Source organism: Diorhabda sublineata, chromosome 2, assembly GCF_026230105.1.
Source record: "Diorhabda sublineata isolate icDioSubl1.1 chromosome 2, icDioSubl1.1, whole genome shotgun sequence".
NCBI classification, from domain to species: Eukaryota; Metazoa; Arthropoda; class Insecta; order Coleoptera; family Chrysomelidae; genus Diorhabda; species Diorhabda sublineata.
In genome coordinates, this window is record NC_079475.1 from 8,547,920 (window position 1) to 8,573,227 (window position 25,308).

At 31.6% G+C, this 25,308-nt stretch overlaps 1 protein-coding gene and 1 non-coding gene across 2 annotated transcripts in view; one reads left to right on the top strand and one right to left on the bottom strand.

Annotated features, from left to right (window-relative positions):
- Window positions 1–979: 979 nt before the first annotated feature.
- LOC130452972 (zinc finger protein 1) overlaps window positions 980–25,308 on the top strand; it is a 614,038-nt gene continuing 589,709 nt past the window's right edge. Inside the window, exon 1 of the mRNA XM_056792525.1 lies at window positions 980–1,317. Within this exon, the coding sequence (XP_056648503.1) occupies window positions 1,278–1,317 (40 nt within the window). The 5' untranslated portion in view covers window positions 980–1,277. The remainder of the gene's footprint in view (window positions 1,318–25,308) is intronic.
- Trnat-agu (transfer RNA threonine (anticodon AGU)) lies at window positions 22,168–22,241 on the bottom strand. The gene has a single exon. It is a non-coding gene; the product is annotated as a tRNA-Thr (tRNA).

Consider the following 25,308-nt stretch of genomic DNA (forward strand, 5'->3'; position numbering starts at 1 on the left):
AACTCATAAGTATGTAATTCAACTGATGGAGAAATTTACCACAACAGGGTCTGTTTGCAATAAAATGCATAAGCGAGAGGGACTCGTAAATAACGAAGCAATCCAAGTGGCAATTTTAGGGCAAGTCAGCTTAGAGGCTCAACAACCCCAATCGTTGTCAACAATAAGTAGAGCGATCGGTGTTCCATCTTCTACAGTTTTCTGAGTTCTACATAAATTCAAGTACCACCCATACAAAGTTAAGTTGGTGCACGAGTTGAATGAAGATGATTTTGATCGTCGTCTAGAGTTTTGCGAATCAATGACGCAAATTATCAATAACAATCCACAATTGTTAAACAATATTTGCTTTTCTGATGAATGCTCATGGTCATTAAATGGCTTAGTAAGTAGGCATAATTGTAGATATTGGGCTGAAAGTGATCCACATATTATGCGTGAATTCCATACACAACATCCCCAAAAGTTAAACGTTTGGTGTGGTATCCTAGGTGACCACATTGTCGGACCTTTCTTCATCAACGGAAATTTAAATGGTGAATCATATCCTGAGTTACTCAGGGAAGGGGTTGACCCACGTTTTACAACAATAATAGAAAATGATGATAATCTTTCCGAAGATTTACTGGTATTTCAACAAGACGGAGCTCCCCCACACTATGCTATGCCTGTCCGACAATTTTTAAACGAAACATTCCCCGCTCGTTGGATAGGTAGAAGGTATTACAAAAGTTATTAAAGGTAGATACTTTTATCTGAAAAGCACTGTATCTTGAGCGTGAATTTTTCTGTCGACAACTATACCCGCAGCAGGAGTTTGTTTAATTCGAATCTCATATTTCTTTGATAGCAGAAACTGATTTAATTAAAATAATGACCAATAATAATTTATCTATATCCTTGATTTTTCTGAAAAACACGGTGTAAGTTGATACGGATGCTTCATTAAAATATGTTGAAGTTTACGCAACAAACAAAACTGATAATGAAGTCCCTCAATATAGAATATCAACGTGTAATAATAAATATAGGTTGAATGTGGAAACAACATTACTCTTCATTAAACGAAACTGATAAGGGATTTTAGTAAAATTTATAATCATTAATTATTTATGTTGTCTCGCAGTGCTTTGTTATAGACGAACTCAGAATCTCGTGTCGTATAAACTAGAATCAAATTAGTACTTTTCGATAAGTAATTTAATTATTCTATAAAAAGTGCGTGAGTGGTGATGGTGAGTTATTTGTGAGTGCGTTGTACAAGTGTAATTGGAATAATGAGGTTCAAACAGCAGGTCACCAGGAGGATTATAACAGGTATTTGTCTTTTAATATGTTTTGAAATCATATTCTGAACGCTAATAAACATCATTGTCAAAAAAATAACAATGGTTGATAATGCAATTAATTAGGTTATGTTTCTTCGAGCAGGAGGTCACGGATGTCGTTCTAATATGTACATTGTTGCCAGTTGTAACAATTTGCAAAAGTTAAATAATATAAATGTTATCATTAAGGAAACCCAAAGCGCATATTTCGTATATGAGTGCTGTTAATCAAGTTTAGAGATTAAAGAAATATAAACAAATATTCATAATTTGATATGGCTTCATTGTTTTTCAAAATATTATCCATTAAGATCAATATTGCATGAGTTTAAGCAATTTTTTCATCCCGATTGAGGTAGTGATTTGAACCACTTCTCAGGTGTAGATCTGCGAAAATAAGAAGAAATAATTGAATGCCAAACTAGGTATAATCATCAATTCGATGTTTTGACAAAGCTTTTGCGATCGGTTCCCCTAATTTTTTCGAAAACTTCTGGTAAACAAATGCTATTGACCATTCAGCGTTGTTCTAATGAAACATTTTCAGCATGTCGAGTGATTCTGAAAAAATAGGCAACCACTTACTTCGGAGTGCTTCGTTAGCGTTGGCGAATTGACACGAGCTTTTTTTGAGCGATTGTCAAACTATGCGGTTTCCAACGCGATTAAATCATTTTGACAGCCGAATTTTGATGCAATATTGAATGTATGCTTGTGGAAACTAATGCCCAAATATGTTTCAACCTCACAGTATATCACATGACGATTTTGCAGTATCAGTTTACGCACAGCTGATGTTTGACGACGTGCTTCATCACCAAAAGTGGAAGCGAGTTGATTTAATCCACGTCGAAAATCATTTTTTTGTACCTAGATGAATGCTTCAACTATCTGTAAACAACTAAAACGTATTATAACACTTTCTAAGTACGTTCACCATTAAAAATGTCGAAATTTCGATATAAAAATAAAGATAGATGCTTTGGTAGGCGCTTCATTACAATTTTATAACTTGTTAATTATTATTATGAATCAAATATTTTTGTTGTAGTCCTTAAGAAACAAATCTTAAAGCAGTCAATCAATTCAAAGAATGTGTTTGGGTATTCCTAGTCTCAAATACCACAACAAAACTTCTACTAGCCCTTTCCACCACCATTCTATTTTAGTCCACTGCTTGAAGGGCTTGTACAATTTGCTCTGGAGTTTAATTTTAATGATGATTAGAACCTTTATGCCTTTGCATAGATTTAGTATTATTACTTTCCTATTTTCTTGTTTTTTTAAAGAAGACGTTTTGTGCAAAAAAACTTGAGTAAATTCGTTAAAACATTGGTCTAAATGTAGCCAAATTCTGGTTAAATGTGGCTATTCATAGATAAATATCTGTAATGACGTTATACTTCCAAGTTACGGAAACAAAATGCTCAAAAATCGCGACATAAAAATGTCTTTACAGACATAAATATAATATAAATGTAAAGACAAACCTTATTTTACAACTTCTCACTTACCACCTATTCTTTGATTAGTGATTCTAGATAATAAAACAAGAAAATGTAAAGCACTTGGTTCGATTTCAATAGGAAATTCTAAGACTTGACTATAACTACGTACGAAACAAGAATTTTTGACTTCATAAAATATAGATAAATATGTATGCAGGAGTTAGCGATGCTTTACACAAGTTTCAACTTTCAGCTTCGATCGATTTTATTTCAGTTCAGCTCGAACGACCACTTTGTCAAAGTTTTGAGCTGTTATAAAATTTTTTACTAAAGAAGAATTGACGCCAACACAAATCAGAGGAGGTCCTCAGACGATGACTACTCCAGAAAATAATCAATTAGTGGAAGAAATTGTTCTAAATGACCGTAGCTCAAAGACAAAAGAAATTTTAGTACAGTTTGGCTTTTCCAAACAAGTTCTTTCAGGATCCTAAATGAGCATTTAAATATGACAAAAATTAGTGCCGCTGGGACCAAGAATGTGTAATCTGACAGCTAACAGGTGATAAAACCATGGTTTTTACTATGATCCGACATCTAATGAAGATTCCATGGAATATTGGAAAGATGATCTCAAAAAAAAATCTGAAGCCACGAAAAGCAGGAAAAAACTGAAGTTTACGATATTTTGAGACTACGAAAATATCCTTTTGGTTATTACTATTATTTTAACTAAGGTATTTGCTTCAAAGAAAGATAGAAAAAATGCGATTAATAATAATGAAAGATTCATTTCGAAAAATTTTTACATTTGATCGATTATTTAGGATAGATATACAAATATATGGCTAAAATAAGCTTAAAAAAATAATTTTAAATAGGTATTCGATGACCCACAAGAAAATGATGGTTAAAATTTAAAATTTTGTAGAAACTTACGATGATACATTGAACAATTCTGAGCCTACTATAGAACCAACAAAAATTCAATGTCAAAATATTCTATTACTCAACATATTCTCCTCTTAATTGGATATATTTATTACAGCGAATCTGCAACGTTTCTAGAACTTTAAAAAAATTGTTTCTTCTTGCTCTGGAAAACAGACCTCCACAGCTTTTATTACCTCCTCCTTGGAAGAAAATTTACGACCTTTGAGACTTTTTTTTCAGTTAAGGAAAGAGATGATAGTCGGACGGAGCCAAATCTAGTGAATAAGGGGGGTGTTCTAGTAATCCAAACCCTAAATCACGAATTTTTTGCATAGCAACATGAGGGTTATGTGCAGGGGCGTTGTCCAGCAAAAACAAAACACATTTGGATAGCTTTTCGCGTATTTTCTTTCTAATTTTCTTCCGTAGAGTGGTCAGTAATGTCGAATAGTATTCCCCAGTTATGGTTCTAACCTTTTCCAAAAAATCAATCATGGCAATCCCAAAAAACTGAAGCAAGAACTTTTCCAGTAGTCTTGGAGAGTGTCGCCATTCCATCAATTGTTGTCTGATTAGGTAAGGTTAGATAAAATCAGGTCATGAACTGCATCGATATTTTCGGGGACTGACACAGAAACTGGCCTTCCCGATCGGTCATCATATTCAATAAAAAATTTACCTCTTTCGAAGCTTGCAGTCCAATTTTTCACGATCGCATACGAAGAACATTGATTACCAAGGGTATTAAGCATATCTTCGTAAATATGCTTACCTCTTAACCCTTTTAAATACAGGTACTTGATGATGGTGGACATATTTTTTCTTTTGATTTATAGCGTAACTCTGGTTTACTTTTTTGACGTCAAACTTCACACTGACACTTCTAATAAGTTATTGTTCGTTGCTATTGTAACGCAATATTTTGTTTATGCAAGGAACTGGTCTAGGCTAACTAGATATCAATACATCCTCGTAATTAAAAAATAATAAAATTGTTTTACAATTTAGTAGCGTTCTGTAAAAATAATCAAATATGAGCTCACTCACCCCGTATTCTAGAAGTTTTCTATCTAACTTAGTTAGACCTAGAATTAATATAAATAAGGGTTGAAAGGAAACTGTCAACTTGACCAGATTCTCGAATACAAATTAAACTAATCAAGTGGCCGTAAACGGGCAATGTCCGTTCGCCGGCAGGCAATAGTGTCAGGTTTGAGGCACTAATTAAGGAGTCTATGTGAGTCCCTTGTTATATCGAGTGGTAATTTATTGAATAATAACGTAGAAATCACCTACATAAATCTCTATTATGCTATAGCGTTTCTGGACAACGGGAATCTATAAAAATACCCCTTGGCGCCTTGAAATATACACCTCCACTGAGAGAGCCGCTTCTAATTGTTTGGTAGACAGAAAGTTAATTGGTAAACTGAGAGATATGATGACAATCTAATGTAATGAATGACATGTTGAAAATTTATTAAATTGCTTTCTCCAGACCTTTTATTTTCAAGAAATTCGTTGATTTAAATATATACAAGATTAATAATTTAGATTAATTTTCAATTGAGTTTTCCAAAATATAACTTTAAATCGAAGAAGGATCGACAAAAGTCATAACAGACACAGCGAAAAGTGTCGTTTAAAATGAACTAAAAAGTTAATAATAAACTAAACTAACTCTTTATAAGTTGATAATTAATCTTCTTCGTCTACGACAAAATAATTTCATATCGTACATGATTAAATATTTTTAACACTAAAACTTTACACCCTAATTATTAAATATTCCAGTTTTTATCATAGTCCCAATTTTATAAATGAAAGCGTGTTTCTTTGTGGTAGATATTTGAAATGTTTATACAACCTCATACCATCCAGCTCACCACGTGCTAACCTTGGCATTGGTCATCCTTCTAATCAATCAGACGTAATCCACATGCATAACGAACGGAACGAGCTTTTTTTCCCAGATTTGTTGGAGTTGTATATTCACCCCAATCAAGATACTCGTCAAGGCGATTCAAACGAGCCCAAACTCTATTGGATTGCGTCGTTAAATTATGGAGTTCCTTTGACCACCTCCCGACTCCATCATCAGAACAGCTGTATGTCAAAATATTGCATAAACTGAATAAAAGCTTAGAAAAAGAGAAGACATTTCAAAGGGGTCAAGACTAACATGTCAGACGAAACGAGATGTAAGCAAAATATTTTACCTCTATAAGAGACAATGGATTTGTGAAATGTTAACTTAAAAATATATTTGACAGCCAAATAACTTCTCCTCTAATAACTTTCGTCATATTTATAACATAAACTTTTCCAGTGAAACAGTGATTGTCAAGGATAAAGTATTTTATAGATTTTTCTGTAAAAAACGAATCAAGAAGTTTGATGAATTTAGTATGTGATTAAAGAAAAATAAAATGTGATTTTTAATAAAAAAAAGTATGTTTTTTAAGTAGTAGATACAAGATAAATTGATTAGAACGTCGAACGTCAACATATTTACAACTGTATATATAGAAAATCATAGATTTAGTTGACCAGGATAGCTACGAGGGCTGTTTGAAAAGTTTTAGAACTGGAAAAGAAATAAAATATCATTTTCCAGAAGCATTTTCATTTCTTAACAAAGTATATTTTTGAACTATATAATTTTTTAGACAATACCTTATTTATTTAACATTTACAAGTAACAGTTGCCATCTTTTTTCTCAAAATAGGCCTTTGAGTAAACGATAACGTCTCAATCTGTTGAAAATATCCCTCTGCAAGTAAAACTAGTAGGTTGGGAAAAAGATGTTGTAAGTATGATGGGTAGTCAACCAATTCGAAGGTACGTTGTTTTGATGTAAAAGCATTTTCTTCTTTTTATCAAATGCAGTCGATGTTTTGAAGTTTACCCCTTTCTTCATCAAGTAATGATGCATGGTACTTTTCTGTTATTGTTTTACTTTTGTGAAGATTTCCTAATTTATATTGATGAGTGCTGACCTTACCCTCCATATCTTGCGCACAGTTTTCTCATGTCCAAATGTTTGTGGATTTTCTTCAACATTTTATCGACCAATGCGAGGCTAGCTTCCGCAGGTCATACGGCCTCGTTCAAACTATGCTACCCAATATTTTATAAATGATAAAGAAGGAGCAGTCTCACCAGAGTAGAATCTAGTTCACAAATTCATCGAAAACGTTCATTATTGATGGCTGCAAAACAAATACTAAACGTGGTATCTTTATATTTGAAATTTATGATGTATAGATGTTTCTAAAGCAGTGGTATTTTTCAAGCAACTACTGTCATCAGGTACTTCTGGAATCATCCTCGTACTTATCTACAAAACATGTTGAACAATGTCGACAAGTATAATCGAGAATATGGTCTGATACTTAACGTTAAGAAAACCAAATATGATGCCGAATGAACAACTGCGCAATAATCAAGAGGACTAACTAGAAACAAGTGTTGGCTGGTCAGTGGATTACATTTTCGAATAGATAAAGCTATAAAGCAGGGCTTCTTAAACTTTTTTATATAGCGACCCCCTTCAAGCTTAGGAAATTTTAAACGTCCCCCTCCTCCATATAAACGTTCAGTTGAAAATCGAGGAGCGCGTTGTATTTATTATTTTAAATGCTACTTCCATATTTTCATTTATAGGCCCTACATAACAGTTTTGCATTGCCACTTTTTTCAAAAAATAGTTATAATAAAACTACAATAGTATTTTGTATGATTTTTATTTGTATTTATATTTGTACGTAGTGTGTATACTAATTTTAAAATTTTATTTAAAATGATTGAAAAGTATCAAATCTTTGCTACTCTTTTTCAGTAGTCTCGCGACCCCCTGGGGGTCGCGACCCACAGTTTAAGAAGCCCTGCTATAAAGCATCGTTTATGAAGGTCAAAAAGCTTTTCTGTAGCTGCGAACTCAGCTTGAAACTGAGAACACGGAACATGGCTCAAGTAATATGTATTTCCAGTCGTCTTGTATGATTTAGAAGCTTGGATCCTCAACGCATATTGTGAACGAAGATTAGACCGTAGGATTCTGAGAATATCATGGAAAAATCATTGGACCAATGTTGATGTTTTTAGAAAAATAGAAGACGTACTAATCTTTTCTACAATGGAAAGAAGGTAAAAAATATGACATTCTATAGTTTATAATGATAAAATTGTAGGAAAAAAGATGTCGAAAATCTCAATGCGAACAATCAGAATTTTCTTCCGGGATGGTTTGAACCTCGACTGTGCAATGGAACAAGACTGGCTGTGAATAATGTGATGAATAACGTCATCAAGGAAACAATTATAAAGGGAAAATACAAAGGAGAGAATGTCTTGATCTCGCGTATACTGATTATTCCAACGGATTTACCATTCGATTTTAAACGTTTACAATTTCCGGTACGTCTGGCTTTTACGATAACAATAAATAAATAGCAAGGCTACTCGTTGAAAGTTTGCGGAATCAACTTGGAGTTTCCCTGTTTCGGGCATGGACAGTTATACGTCGGAAAACCGACATCTTTATTTTTATTTAAGCACCACAAAACAAAACAAAAAATATAATTTATCAGAAAGGTTTAAATCGATTGACTGTATCATAACTGTGTGTGTCTGTCAATATCAAATTGAAACCTCATAAATAGCTAGTTTTTCAGGAAAAATCTGTGTAATTAATTGAAAATAATAATAAAAATTTATTCAGATCAAACTTTTTTTATTTGCGTTGATAAAGAAAGGATTTCTTTCGATTGTTCTAAGTTTATTGTATAAAAATGTTCAGGTTGTTTAAGTCTGCCGGGTCAGCTAGTATTTCCATAAAAATGATTTTTGAGTAGTTTTTGATTATTTATTAGTCCCCAAATATAATTCAACATTTCTCAACTACAAATACATTAAATATGTACTAAAATTAATTTATATTGACAGTTACATGCCTGCTTTTGCTTGAAAATCGAATCCTCATTGTATGAAATTATATAATAAAAGATTTTAATGGAATTCCAAATTACCTTTATTCTTATGGTCAAAAAAATTAAGAAATCACGCTACTAACGATGTAAATATAGAATTTGTTTGTGTTTCTCTCCAGTACATTTAGTTTTAGGAAATGGATCGTTTCTAACTAAGTAAATTCACACTATTAGGAATGAATCGAGTTAGTGTTTACTTATTAAATTTATGTTCCTCAAACCGCAATACACTAAAAAAAACACCAGGTATTTTATGAGGCGTGGCATATCGTTTACAACGTTAATACCAGTTAGTGAGACAACAAGTCGGTGCCAAAATAATTAACATCGACTATTTTTGTAACGTTTTATAGGTGTCGACATTAAAGCAAGATAAATTAAAATTTTCCTTTTTTTCTCTTTTCGAATATATACAACCTCAACAAGAGCTTTGTTTAAAATTATTTTATTTACAACACACACGGTACTTTAGATGATATTTTTACCCCCTGATTAATTAGTTAATACCAGGTAGGAACAGCTGGAGTAAAATCACCAGACAGACGTATCTGTTTATCTGTGAAGTAGAAATTTATTGAGTGCAGAAATACTGAAGTCGACGTAGTATAAGCAAAAACGAAAATTTAAATAAAATAAATTAATCAAAATCAACTATTTGAGAAATAAAGTTCCTTCATGTAGAGTAAAATCATACAAAACTACGTGGTATTAAATCCCGAAAGGTTAAATATTGATAACATTTTTTACGCCTTACCATAGTACACCACCATTATCACAAACCCAACCTAACCTAACCATGGTACACCACCATTTTCACAAATCTAACCTAACCTAACCATGGTACATCACCATTATCACCTAGCACTAACCTAACCTAACCATGGTACACTACCATTATCACAAAAATTGAAATATTTCTTTCCTTATAAAAAATATTATTCGAAATTTTTAATAGTTTTTATCATTACAAATTTAAGACAGGCTTTCTACTTATATACATACACTACGGGTCAAAAATTTTTGCCCACACCATAATTCATTCGTTATTTTCAAAATAATAACAAACAACAAACAACAATCTAACAAACTCCTCTTTCATGTTGTCAAGCGAAGGTCGAAAGGGCGTCTTACCAACTAAAAATAATACTGTCCATTATTTGTACAGTACGAGGGCATGTTTATATTTTGAAGGGTGAGTGCCAAAATTTAAAACTTGCAAGTACCGGCGGATTTGGTTGCTATTCTTCAACTTTGAATTATATCTTCGTTGTTTTTGATTGTAGTTTAGTTATAGTTAGCTCTATGAGAAGCAAAAACGTGCTGTGATTTATACTTTTTGGCCAAGACATCTTTTTGTAAAGTTCGTATACAAATTTTTTTTCGTTCTCTCAAATTCAGACTTTTAAGTCTTAAAATAGATAAAACCAAGAAACTATTAGTTGGAACGAGTGCATTAATCATAAATATTCATAGTCTAGGTACAAGTTTGATGTACCGTGAAAAAAAATGCATCCACCAGGAGCTTTGGCGATAGAAAATATTAAAGGTGACCGCTGAAAGTAACTTGATGGACGACTCACGGGACTAGAGAGAAGGTCACCGTGAGAAGGAGATGGAGAGAAGCCTTTTTGGAACGGTCGCAGTGGAGAAACCTCTTTCAATACGTTAAAATAAAATTAAAAGGCTGCAGTAGGCTAAAGAACATAAAAATAGGATGCATGAAGAAAGCTTTATGGAGAGATAAGTCAAAATTTTAGGTTTTGGATCTAAAAAAAGAGTGTATGTGCGCAGGTCAAAGGAATAACGGATGCTAGATCCATGTATAATGTCAACTGTGGAGGCTCGGTGAGACCTGTTAAAAATTTAAGAAATTTGGAAGGAAAAAGCTATAAAAATATTAAAGGAAAATGTAGTACATTCTGGCTGGCGCTTGTTCAGCAGAAAGTTCATCTTCTAGCATGATAACGATCTCAATCAGTATTTGAGAGAATTGAAAAGGAAAAATCTACTAAAAGTAATACTTTGGGCGTCCCAGTCGCCCGACCTCAACCCGATTAAGATTTTGTTGACAAATTGGACAGGGAAGTCAGAAAGGAGTGTTCAACTAGCATCACACACCTTTGCGATATCCTAAAAAACGAATGGAACCATCGAGACGAACCGACGGTTATTTCTGGCAATTGTTTCGAAAAATGTTTATCGACTGGAGCAAAAAAAAACTGTGTGACCATCATAATATTGACATCTAAATAGCAAATAGAATAAACATGAATTTGAGAGATTTTAACAATCTAGTATCAAAGTGTATTCTCTTAATATACAATGTGTCCTGAACTAGTACTGACGCAGAGAAAATGTGTATAGGGAAGCCCAAAATATGATGATTTAACTCTATACCAAATTACATCCCTTAGTTCTTACAGGGCCTTAAAGTGGAGGAAAAAATTTCGAAAAATGTTTATCGGCTATGTGAACTAGCATAATATTGACATCCAAATAACAAATACATTTTAAAATCGAAAACAGAATGTAAATAAGCAGTAAAGATATGATTATAAGAAACGTTGATTAGGTCGACTGTACTTTATGGTTGTAAGTCACAGCTACTTACCCATACTATTTCCGTGAATACACTACATTGTACCCTATGGTATCTGAGAGGTATATTGACCATTATATTGTTTATATAATTGCCATGGTAGAAAAAATTCACCAAAACTCTAACAACATAGCAGATTCTGGATCGTCATCATCTAATAATGTATTTCCGATTTCTACTAGTTATGACACTGGGGATTCTAGTAACGTGTTGCGAAGCTGTCTAACGTCGCAAGACATCAATTGTTCTAGTTGTGCGACCAATATGAATATTGATACTCAACATTTCCAATTTCTAAAATTATTAATCACAATCACAAGTGATTGATTAATATGATCATGGAAATTGTCAATATCAATTAATATTTTAAATATAACTTGACATAGACAAATTTAAATACTTATTAGTGAAAAACAATGACTTATTATAGTATTATTTTACTTACCTGTCACAATAATAAAACAAAATGTTAATGTGTTGAAAAATGTTAAGTACAATATGTACAGGTACGATTATGGCCGTTGTTGGTGAGAGCTCATAAGACTTGTGTTTAATAGGAAAGTGAAACCTATTGAATTAAATTGAGAAAAAAAAAACATAATTAAAGGAAATTGAAATTATAAACTCTGAATAAGAATTTATCGTACTACAATTATTATAGTCGATTGTCATCCTGCAACCTTATTTCGAATCTGTGGATAAATTGAAAAAAATCGCGATGGAAAAATAGAGGTTGATCGTAGAATAGGTGAAAAATTGAGAATAGTATTAATTTTTTAATTGTAAGTCATGACAAAATAAAAATAAAAGTCTTGCTAAATAAATTTATAATTAAAGTTTATAATTAACAAATAAAAAATCAGGGTTGATCGTAGGAAAGTGAAAATTTACGTTTGTATGCATTTTCTAACTCTACATTATAAAAAGAATTTAGGAGAACGTTCAGTGTTGTCCACCCTTAACTTTTAGGTGTATTAAAAATAGATATTGGCCGATTCTCAGACCTACTGAATATGCATATAAAATTTCATAAAAATCGGTCAAACCCTTTGCGAGGAGTATGGTAAAATAACTAACATTGTGACAAGAGAATTTTAAACATAAAATGGCGAGTAGAAATTTAGTTTAAAGAGTCACTTATAGTTTTGTAATTCTACACCCCCCAATTTTCGTACTGAATCGGCGGAAAACAACAATTTCGATTATGTGTATACTGCGGAATTCGTTTATCGCTTCAATTTCACATATTAGTTTTAGTACATAGTACGTGTTTGCTGTACTAGTTTTTGATTAAAATGTTACAGCATACGGAAACGCCAGCAATAATCGTATAACTAAAAATATCAGAACATTCAAACGTACATAATCCAGGTAGCGTCAGAAACATAAAATTAAAACAAAACACGACCGTAGGCAGAAAATAAATAGCAGGAAATTGTTGTTTGTATATTCATAATTGAAATAACTTTTTTTAAAGATGTTTCTATAAATATCTAATGGTTTTCGTTCGTGTTTCTTTCTACCTCTACAAATCTATTTTGAAATATAGGTTCTTATAACAAATTGGTACAACAGTTGAGAATCGCTATTATTTATTCATAAACCTCTCACGTCCACTTCCGTTCTCAAAATAAAATCTTATTGAGTTTCAGGTGATGCTTCATTTCTCTTATTATCACGATACGATGGGAATATTGAATATAATCCCTTTCGATCCTCGAACCCGTCAATTATTATTTTAATTGAGGTGTTTTATAACATACCACCTTAGATTTTTTGGGGAGTCGTGCGGTACTTCGTTGGAAAGGGTTTGGTACAATACAAATAAAGTTACACTGGTTTTACTTCAATTTTGGACAACCGATATAATAAAAATTACCTAATTTTTTATTTTTGAGGTATTCTACCGATTTATTTATTCCGAATAAATAATTTTGAATGTTTAGAACGTACCGTGGTTGATGTCGACAAACCAAGCATTTATCAATAATTGATTGTAAATAAAATTGACAGGAAGTAAAATTAACTGAGCAATTTCTTATCCACAACAATTAAAATGCTCCCACAAGTACCTAGGCTGACCTGGAGATGGCGGAAGTTGCTTAAGAAAACCACTGTATTAGTAAATTTGTAGAGATGGAAAAATTGGTCATCGTTATGTGATACAAGTTTCCATTGTAAAGATCTTAACCCAACCAATATAAAAGCTGAACTAGATTCTATTCTGGGTGAGAGTGATCCTTCGTACCAACAGTAAAATATTGAGTAGCAGAGTTTGAACGAGGCCGTACGACCTACGAAGACCAGCATCGCAGATCAAATGAGGTGAGAACTTCAGAAATCCATAAAATTGTGGAAGATCGTTCGATTGAAATTATGTAAGCTAGCAGACATAGAAGGCATTTCAAAAACTGCAGTACATCAAATATTAACTGAAAATTTGGACAAGAGAAAGCTGTATGCAAGATGGGTGCCGCTCCATGGAGTATTTGGCAATTTTTCACGGAAATAAAGCAAAATTCTTGCGCCTTTCATAACCATGGATGAAACGTGGGTTCATCACTTCACATCCAAAAAAAAAACAATGGACTGAAAAGGGAGAAAAGGCTTCAAAGAAGACAAAGACCGTTCCATCTGCTGACAAGGTTATGGCGTCGGTTTTTTGGAATGCGCGTGGGATAATCGTCATTGATTATGTTGAAAAACTAAAAACTATTAACGGCGAATTTATTGCAACGTCTGAGCGAAGAAATCAAGCAAAAACCTCAACATTTGGCCGACCAAAATTAATGAATTAAATTTTGAATTGCTACCTCATACACCCTATATGACAGATTTAACCCACATGGATCATTTTATGTTCCCAGACATGAAAAAATTGACTCGGTGGTCAAAGATTTGTCAATAATGAAGAGGGTATCGAACTTATTGAACCATCTTAGGAAGTTGAAGGAAAATTACGTTAAAAAATAAATATATTTTTTTCCAAATTTTTTTGTTTTCTTTGTTGAGCTAGATACTTTTGGGACCATCCTCTTATAGTGAAGCTGGCCGTAACTACCACGAACCTGTGATAATATTTAATGAACGTTTTCACAATTGATCGACATTACTGTAGACTAAAGGTCACAAAATTTTTGAAACTGTCTAAAACAATAAACGGGATGGTAGAAAATAGATTTCTTGTCTCATTTTGTAGTAAATCAACCATTTCCAAGGGTAAGGTAAGGAAATTTTGCTATAGGAAACACTCATCGTAATTTCATTTGAAAAATTATCTCCTTAATTTTGTCACATGAATTTAGAAGGCACTTGTATTGCGGTAGGGGCGTATTTACATAGATTTCTTTTATTGTCATTTAATGAGAAACTGGTTTAGATTATTTATTTAGTTTTATTATGTAATAAACAGCGTTTCCAAGAATGCTTCACATTTTAATAAAACGATTTTGCTTGCAGCTTTTCAGGAGAAATCTCACAACTACGATGTTTATAACTTGCCAATTTTCTCGTTAATAGTTTTCTTAACTAAACAGAACAATTATACGAAATCTTCCTGGTTAGAAATACACATAAAATTTACTACCAGCATAGAGAAAACGATCTAAAGAACATAATAAGAAATGGTACGGCTTAGAGCTTGATCCAAATAGCGTTGAAGAAAAAAGTAGAACCAATTTTTATATTTTGACTCAAAATATCTCGAAAATTGTTTCATTAAAGTGCATTTATTTAAATTCACAAATTTTGGACTACAGTTTTTTCATGTTAAATATTACTATTTGTGTAGAAATGTTGACATTATCAACAAAATCTCTTAATTATGGTACTCTAATCATGCAATAATAGCCCTAAAACCATAATATATAAAAATTGATTTTCCGATATTTATTTTTCTCCATACGTTCAACGAATTAAGTAAGTAAACTTAGTAAAATTAGTCCAAAACATATGATATTAACTGACTGTTAAATGTGAAAGGCCTAATATAAAGTTTGAAAAGTAAGTATTTGATTGAAAAATATCATTTTCACGTGTTGCATCTATTTGTTGGTTAAATTAGTAGATTTCGAATTCACAAACAAACTACGTTGAGAAAACGTAAAAAAACATGAGATCCACCACTTTTTTTGTACCTGACTAACATTAGTCGTGATTCTAACCACGTGCGTACTGGTACTCACTTTTACCAAACACCTGTTCTACCTGCGTCACGATTCTGTTCACCTGATAACCGAGGACGATCATCATTTCATGTTTTCTTCTTTATTCTTCAAATCATCATGATCAATCATCAATGGGATCAACACAGAAAAAACTAGTTTGCTTGCAACTTTAAAAATACACTGCAGTATATTTTTATTAATATACAGTTCGACATATTAATTTATTATTAATTGAATGAATACAAAATGAAAATAATTCGATGAAATTCGATTTTTCAATTTCAATTTACTTTTTAAACATATGGTGATGGCCTAGGTACTTGGAATGAAATACACATGATCTGTATCGAACAAAAACTGAAAAGAAGCAAAATCCAATTAACATGTCTTTTAATTTTTTTTCTTGAAATTGAATTAATTACTTCTGCGTAATTTTGTGTTATTTTGGCTTGACTGTCATCCACGTTTCTGAAATTTAACAGATTCAGGAAGCATCGCCCGCAGTACCCTCAACGTTGACAAGTTTTGGTTACATACAATCTTTTCTCAGAAGAGATTGGACATTGTATAAAATGAAACCAAATGTTTCAACAGATATCTACATAAATAAATCTAAAAATCTTTTGAGGTGACTTCTTCTTATTTGATTAGAGATGTTGAAATTTGCCATATTCAAGTTGTACTATAATTGTGAGTGAATTAGTGGAAATAAGTTTGTAACATCACAGTTACAGACAAAATTTCTTATCTGGAAAACGAAATTGAAAGTCCTCAAAACTGATAACAAATCTGTCTCCGTTATTTGTTTCCTTTTTTTCTTAAACTTTCACAGGTATGAATTTAAAGTAACTTTTACCCGCTGCGGTTAGAGGTTACGGTTTTGCCCAATACTTTACTGGATCTCTAAATCAACACAAATTATAGAAATGGTATGTTAAAAATTATGATTCATTTACTACTGAAATGAAGATTGAAGAAGATTTCTACCAGCTACAAACTTATGATATCCTAATCGAAACCGACCTAACATATTGATTTTTTAAATCAATTCACTCGATTCCAGTCACATACATGGTTTAAATAAAAAGCGTGTCGTGCAATAAATCATACATAGGACGACGGGCTTTTCAAACCCATCCTAAAACACCTATAATATGAAAGCTAAGAAGAAAAAATTATTTTAAATTATGAAAAATGAAGATGGGTAGCAAAAAACTTAACCATACAAGCATTAAATTATAATACCAAAGGCAAAAGAAGAAGAGGACAGATCTGTAAAAACACGGAGAAAAATTATCAAGAAAAAATTGTAACAGATTAACTTAACATGGAAAGAATCTACAGAAATACGTAACCTAAAACGTTCGAAACTATAAAAAGAAGTCTTATCATCCAAAAAAGAATTACCTGTATGTAGCCAATTTCCAACTTTTAAGTCATCCATATTTGGATATCCAGGAGCGTTATCTAGATGTAAAAGTGCTTTTATAGACAGTTTTTTGTTCTTCAAGTGCTTTTTTACAGACACAAATAGAGATTGAACACTTCCTGTATCACACACGTGTCTCATCCTTATAAACAACTGGAAGGTTTTCAATTTTTCGGTGTTTAGAATGCTTGGATTTACCCACAACTAGCAGTTTTAGCATAGGACTTCCAGAACTATTTGTACACATACTATTAACGTAATTCTTCTTCTTGGATTTTTCGACCAGATGCTCATCCGATGTTAAAAATGTTTTCGTTGGAAGTTGACGCCAATTCAAGCCAGTTTCAACGTTATTGTACACTTGTAAGGCCCAGTTCAGTGATTTTTCCATTTAGATTTGTAATAAAACTATAAACAGCTAACTCATCAGCAGATAATTCCTCAATGCTAAACATTAACGCGAAAATCATCTTTTTGCGTAATTTGTTGGTGAAAAAATTGGGGCATATCTCTTTCTCTGTTGTTGGAGCATAGAAGGCTTCTTCAATTTGGGGATTTTCAATTTTCCAATGCAATGAATTTCCGATATGGCTGTAGGAATTTCACTATATCTCAATTATTTTCCAGAAGAGTTAAGGTTTTATGTTTGCGTTTGATGATAGAATTTTTACTCGACATCATAAAAACTAAGAAAAATACCGATCTGAAACACTTCTTAAAACTAAACAAACGCATATGTTTAATATTGGAAATACATATCAAGAAATTAACGGTATAACAGACTAACAGCCGGTGAAATGTCGTCTATTTACAGCTAGAATAAAGAAACACATAAAAACCAAGAAAAAACAAAAAATATTTATTTTTGTCAAAAAACCTGCTTTTATCAATAACAAAAGATTTGACAACAATGTAAATACTACAACAATTGGAGAGAAAATATAAATATAAAATAACTGAATACTTAAGACTAAGATAAATCTGCGAAATTCTTTTATTTATTTTCTACATTTTTATTCAAATTTATAGCAAGCATAAATCAAAAAATAGGTATACCTCGGTGTCACCAAATACGTAACTTCCTCGAGTACCATTCATCGATTCATAGTATTCACACGTGTATCTGGTACTTGCTCAAATATTATGCGCTCCTAGTACCATTTTTTGTTTTGAAGCATACCCTTTGAACCCAAAAGGCTTTATTTATTGACGTGGATCTTCTTCTTCTTCTTCAACTTCCATTTCAAATACAATGGTTCAATTGAACAAGCAGAAAATAATTGTTAATATAATAAATTTGTTTAAAAATATAGGATGTAGCTGGAATCAATAATAATTTCCTATATATAGTGTGTGAAATAACAATTATTTATTTGTATGATATAATATAAAGCAAATTGAGTTGCAACAGAAAAAATTTGAGATATCTCCAAACTTTTCATCAGTTTCTTTTTCAATAATATGAGTTCCTTATAAATACCCTTTATTCACGAGAAGTACCATGTACAGGGTGAAGAATATATAGTTTCATATATAGTAATTTTGGAACAATTTCTTTTGACAATAAATGTTTGTAAAATATTGAAAATTTCAATTCGCAAATAATGAATTTAAAAAATAAAAATTGGCTCCTATATAAATAGACTAATGTTTTTTACATCCAAATTAATAATTCTTTACATTCCTATGCTCCTGATAATCCTTTCTATCACGTAATGGACTAAATTATGTGAAATTTCTACTGAATAAGAAATAAAGAAATAATGATCACTTTGTTTATATTTAATTGAATATTGATAATGAATTGTAAAAATTTCAAGTCAGTTCGAGTTGATGCAACAAGTGTTCTACTCAATAATATGTTCTCCTGATCAAATATTCAAATTTGCCTTATTTGGTCATGCCTTTAAAAACACTGTTTTTATACTTGTTCAACACGTATCCTTTACATCATAATTTAAGTAAATTTACCTTAGTTCAAAGTCGCTTAGTGTGATCTTGAAGTAAAATTTTGATAAAACTTAGCACTGTATGTTTTGAGAAAGTTTCAAGAAAATATTGATACCTGATGTGAAAGAAACATCACGATCTATATGGAAGTTTATTATATGATGTCTTCTTCTTTTAATAAACGTGGCCTTTAAAAAACTTTCAATACTTACATACTACTTATTACATACCACGTTGATGAATAGAATTTGAGTGCTTTCATTGTTAAACAAATATGAAAGCAGAAGAAAAATGTCTTCAATCATTCGTTCAGAGTTTTTGTAGCTCAGCTTAGATGAAATTGTTTACTTTAGACAACACATTATAGGTCTGATTGTCTTATATAACAATTGGTAAAGTCTTCAATAACCAATTCTCAAGTACTTTTCCTAGGACGGTGAAGTCTAGGACTTCTCTGAATTTTAATCAACTTGTTTGTTTTAATCAATTTCTTCTTCAACTTTAAGAACCTTGACAAAACTCTACTTGTGATATTAGCAGATATTATTATTCACCAATATCTTTAACAGTAAATTTTGCGATTTTGAAAGCTAATTTCATCATCATCAACATCAGTACAACTTCGTTTTTAAGTACGATTTTATAATTGGTAGTTGACACTTATGTCCCTGTCATGTTCAACTCGTGACCGTGGTTATCATGAAGATATGACTCGTGATGGAAGATTATGCAGCTCGGGATTTAAAGGGCCTGCGCCAACTCGTGACAGAAATTAATGCAGCCTAAACTAACTTGAGGGTGGTGGCAACGTTGAGAGTGAATTTTAATCAATTGCAAGTATGCATTATTATGTTATATGGAATTTTATGAGTTACAACTTCGGCAAATTTTAGAAATTCATTTCTCCTACCTAATGATAAAACGCGATTTAAAATATTTAAAAATATCAGGCTAGAATTTTTGGATTTACCATTTTTACGTGGATTAGATACTAATTTCCAGGTACTAATTTTGATGAATCCGTTACGAGTTGCATTATGTACTCGGACTACCTTTTCGTTTACCTGAAATATGCCCATTCCACGTTGGCGTATCCTTATCTCAACAGATTAAAAATCGTCAGATGTAGTGTATACTCTTAGTTGTGATTTCTTGTACTAGTTCGGAACGTCTTCTTTATTAAATACTTACGAGTACGAGTTTCATTGCAAATACTTTATTAACACCATATAAACAAAAATGTATTTTCGTACTTAATAATATAAACTATTAGTCGCTGGCACTCAACCTCTAATGTTTTTGGGTTTTAATTTTATAACTGACTAGTTTACTTTGTTATTTATATAATTATCCTTTGGACTGTTGAAAAATCTTTTGCTATATGAATATATTAACATTTTTAGAAATTCTTAGCTTTTTCCTAGTGTTCTCCGTTTAATATTAATTTTGACAGCTTGGTAATTATACACTTTCACGGTTACCTGGTTTTTTGGCTCTAGAAAATCGAAAAATGGATGGATTTTAATGATCTTGGTCTCAAAATGTTCCATTTTACGGCGGATTTATAAAAAAAATTAGTAGAAATAGCTGGAATGAAAATTTCTCATAGCTTTACTGTTTTAAATCGTAAAAAAAAACGGTTTTGCAAAATAATCCTTTACAAAAAATAATCTCATTATCATATAAAGTTCTTATATTTTTTTGTATTCTACATAAATTAATAAACAATTTTAAAAAAAATCCAAAAAGAATGATTTTTTCAGTTTTTATAGCTTAAAATGAAATCGATGAAAAACAATCAATTTTCATGAATAGTTTCGTACTATATTCTATATAACCCGCCGTAAAATGGAACATTTTGAGACCAAGATCATTAAAATCCATCCATTTTTCGATTTTCTAGAGCCAACCTAACCTAACCCAACTCAACCTAACCAAAAAACCAGGTGACCGCGAAAGTGTATAATTACCCTTTTGGTAATATTTTGGTTAGGTTAGGTTAGGTTAGGTTGGCTCTAGAAAATCGAACAATGTGTATAATTACCATAATTTTTTGTAAAGGATCATTTTGCAAAACCGTTTTTTTTACTATTTAAAACAGTAAAACTATGAGAAATTTTCATTCCATCTATTTCTCCTAATTTTTTTTATAAATCCGCCGTAAAATGGAACATTTTGAGACCAAGATCATTAAAATCCATCCATTTTTCGATTTTCTAGAGCCAACCTAACCTAACCCAACTCAACCTAACCAAAAAACCAGGTGACCGCGAAAGTGTATAATTACCCTTTTGGTAATATTTTGGTTAGGTTAGGTTAGGTTAGGTTGGCTCTAGAAAATCGAACAATGTGTATAATTACCATAATTTTTTGTAAAGGATCATTTTGCAAAACCGTTTTTTCTACTATTTAAAACAGTAAAACTATGAGAAATTTTCATTCCATCTATTTCTCCTAATTTTTTTTATAAATCCGCCGTAAAATGGAACATTTTGAGACCAAGATCATTAAAATCCATCCATTTTTCGATTTTCTAGAGCCAACCTAACCTAACCCAACTCAACCTAACCAAAAAACCAGGTGACCGCGAAAGTGTATAATTACCCTTTTGGTAATATTTTGGTTAGTTTAGGTTAGGTTAGGTTGGCTCTAGAAAATCGAATAATGTGTATAATTACCATAATTTTTTGTAAAGGATCATTTTGCAAAACCGTTTTTTTTACTATTTAAAACAGTAAAACTATGAGAAATTTTCATTCCATCTATTTCTCCTAATTTTTTTTATAAATCCGCCGTAAAATGGAACATTTTGAGACCAAGATCATTAAAATCCTTCCATTTTCCGATTTTCTAGAGCCAACCTAACCTAACCCAACTCAACCTAACCAAAAAACCAGGTGACCGCGAAAGTGTATAATTACCCTTTTGGTAATATTTTGGTTAGGTTAGGTTAGGTTAGGTTGGCTCTAGAAAATCGAAAAATGTGTATAATTACCATAATTTTTTGTAAAGGATCATTTTGCAAAACCGTTTTTTTTACTATTTAAAACAGTAAAACTATGAGAAATTTTCATTCCATCTATTTCTACTAATTTTTTTTATAAATCCGCCGTAAAATGGAACATTTTGAGACCAAGATCATTAAAATCCATCCATTTTTCGATTTTCTAGAGCCAAAAACAAAGTGACAGTAAAAGTGTATAATGACCGACAGCTTTGCAGGAAAAAATTGTCATTTATTTTTAAAACTTTTGGATTTTTAATTTTGCTTTGATGTAACAAAAAATTTAATTTGTAAAATTAAAAAAGACATAACACGCATAGGCCCCGGCGAGATTCGAACTCGCGATCTCCTGTTTACTAGACAGGCGCTTTAACCAACTAAGCCACGGCGCCGTTGTACACTTGTAAATCAAGAGTTTTATTTAACATTCAAATCATGTTTCCTTTTTTTTTTCTCATAACTAGAAAATTAATGTTTTTTATTTAGTTAAAATATCTAGGTAATTTTAATTGAGACTTAAGTAGTGAATTAAAATATTATTTTTTTTTCAAAATACAAATATTTTCAGAACAGTTACTTAAATAACTTTTTCTACGACCACTTATGAAAATGATAGATCGCACACTCATTTTTACCTAAGAAAGTAGTTTATTTCACACATGTACTAAAAAATAACAAAACATACATGTATTAGAATGCTTCTCTTTTTCTTATGTTATATATGGTCTGGAACGATAGAAGGAATACGCTAATACAATATGAATCTGGCTGGATGCCGAGAGGCAAAAGGCCAAATTCAAGAAGAAGTACACAATATGATTTACAAATCAACTGCAATTAAGTAATTGTTATAATAACAACTTTACATTCAACTTTTATAACGTCTCAGAAACAAAGTACAACAAAAAACATTAATAGTTATTTAGTTCTTGCTAGGGATCTAATATAGTTACAAAAAATTGGTTCTTTTAATGTTCTTTAGTTATAAAATATTTCATAATCATAATTTTTGTTTTTTTCATCTCTACTACTACGAAATAAAATATATTTTTCAACTTTTCAGCACACGTGTGATATTGTTTAATTGACTTTCTTATTTGAAAAAAAAAATACGTTTCTTTTGAAGAATTTCTTACGTTTTCGTAGGAAAAATAGTGTACACAATTCATTGGAAAGTGTATTTCGCACTCGTACAGTAAGTAAATAATGCGAAATGTATCATTTTCCAAACTCGTTATGTAATATATTATTTCTAGCTATAACAAATAGTAAACTATTCAGTGATTTTTACCTAATTTCTATAATTTACATTATCTTGGTAATATTCTAGTTCTACATTGAGTCATAATCTATAGGTCCCCCGAAGTATGTTTATTTTTTGGTATAATCCTAGGGGTTATCAATCTAAATCCTAATTTGTAGTCCTATACTTGAAGAAGCAAAAAATATGGTCGGATATGCTTGCCAGAGTAATTGCAATTGAAAATTAGGTGTCTAACGTCGTATTTAGCTTTTTGTCCTTAAAATTTTCCATAGTTGATAGTGGCCGGATTTATCATCAACTACATAATTTTTGCCAAGAGGATTTTTGGTCTGATTCATCACCTATTTGACTTTTGCTTATAAGTTCTTGTAATTAATTATTTTCCTCTATAGTATTTATTGACCGGAGTAACTTCACCAGTGGCATAAAACTTATAATTAAGGAAGTGGCCAAAAAGAATTTTAGAGACATTTATTATAACAAGGTCGTCTCTTCTGATATTTGGTGGTAAAATACCAGCATTGGTAACTATTATTAGATAGTTCTTAATGTAGCTGTTTGCTCTTTGAATTATTTATACACATTGGAGTATAGATGGCCGACAGGAATTTTAGAAGACCTCTGATTGATTATGCCCTAAATAACTGATTGAGAAGTTTTCAAAAGCAATTCTCTGTCTACCCTTCACTTAATAATTATATAATTATATTTAAACGTTTCTGAAATTTTATTTCAAATTATGATACCAATATTTCCAGAGGTTTTTATCTAAGTCATTTATATAAAGATTATTATCAAGTCTACTCTTAGCCTGTAACATTTAATTGTTTTTTTCTGCTAGAATGTAGTTTTTCGTCTTCATACGTATTGCGGTCCATTTTCTTATAGTCCTTCAAGTCAAGTAGTTTTGGAAAATGTCTCAAATTGGGTTTCGCGCTGTTATAACATTTTTTTCCTAAGAAGTATTCATATTAACACAAATCAAAACGGAATGGAGGCTGTTTACGTTGATTTGTGTCCACCGTTTTTAACAATTGAAATTTGGAACGCGCGGGAGATCCCGAGTCGCTAACTACTCCAGAAACCAAGTTTTCTGAGGATCTCACACCAGTATTTAAATATGTGAAAATTTAGTGCATGGTGGGTGCCTCAATTTCTGAGCGCAGAGCATAAGAAAACTCAAGTCAGCTTTGCTTTTTGAGGCTACTGTACACGAATGTGGCTTTAAAGAGATTTAACAGCCTCAAAATAGCCCCGATCTGGCTTCATCCGACTATTTTTTATTAGCAAAGTCGAATTTCTGACCCTTATATCTATCTGAGGATAAGAACTCTTTAAAAGCACTACTTATTTGGAAATTTTTATGTTATTGTTATGAAAGTTAATGATGGAGGTCCCCTTTTTCTGAGGGGTAACTGAGTATAATTACATATATCTTTATTAAAAGTTTAGAGAAAGCACAATCATCCACAATTACATATTATTGTGTTCAAATGTTTGGTTTAATTTAATCTGCAATAATTTATATTCCACCTAACTTCACTTAATTAAATTTAACAAACATCAGTCTCTCACCTTTTCATAAATCATCACATCCACCTTTTTGGTATCCTGCCACAAAATTATTCATATATAATAGCATGTAATTTCACAATTTCGAATTACCTATTTGAATTTGCCAAGAAAATAGATTTGTCAGAATTTCAGTCGAGCATGTGCTTCAGAACGTGAAGTGATTAATTTTATTCTCACAGTGGTCGTTTTAACCAAAGGAATTTAGGTATGTTTCCAGTGACAGATCTGAGCTAAGTATATGCAAAGATACACAATAAATATCGTTTAAAAAAACTAAAAAACACTTTTTAGTTTGATTCGCTTTAAAAACGTGTTTTTTAGTTTGTTTAAACGATATTTATTTTTATCTTTTTACTTCGATTTATTGTGAAAAATAAGATTTTTCTTCAAGATCTAATCATTAGTATAGTAAAAACAACAGATAGCAGACAGTCGTAAAGTTTGTTTCGATGTAAAGACAAAATTTGCACTGATAATTTCTAAAAAGAAAAATTGATGAAAAAACGGCATTTGAACCCACGACCTACGAACCCGGAGGTTGACTCCTTAATCCGCTCGACTGACGAACGCAATCAAAGTGGTAGGATATACTAACACTAAGAAGCCACTTGCTATTAGTC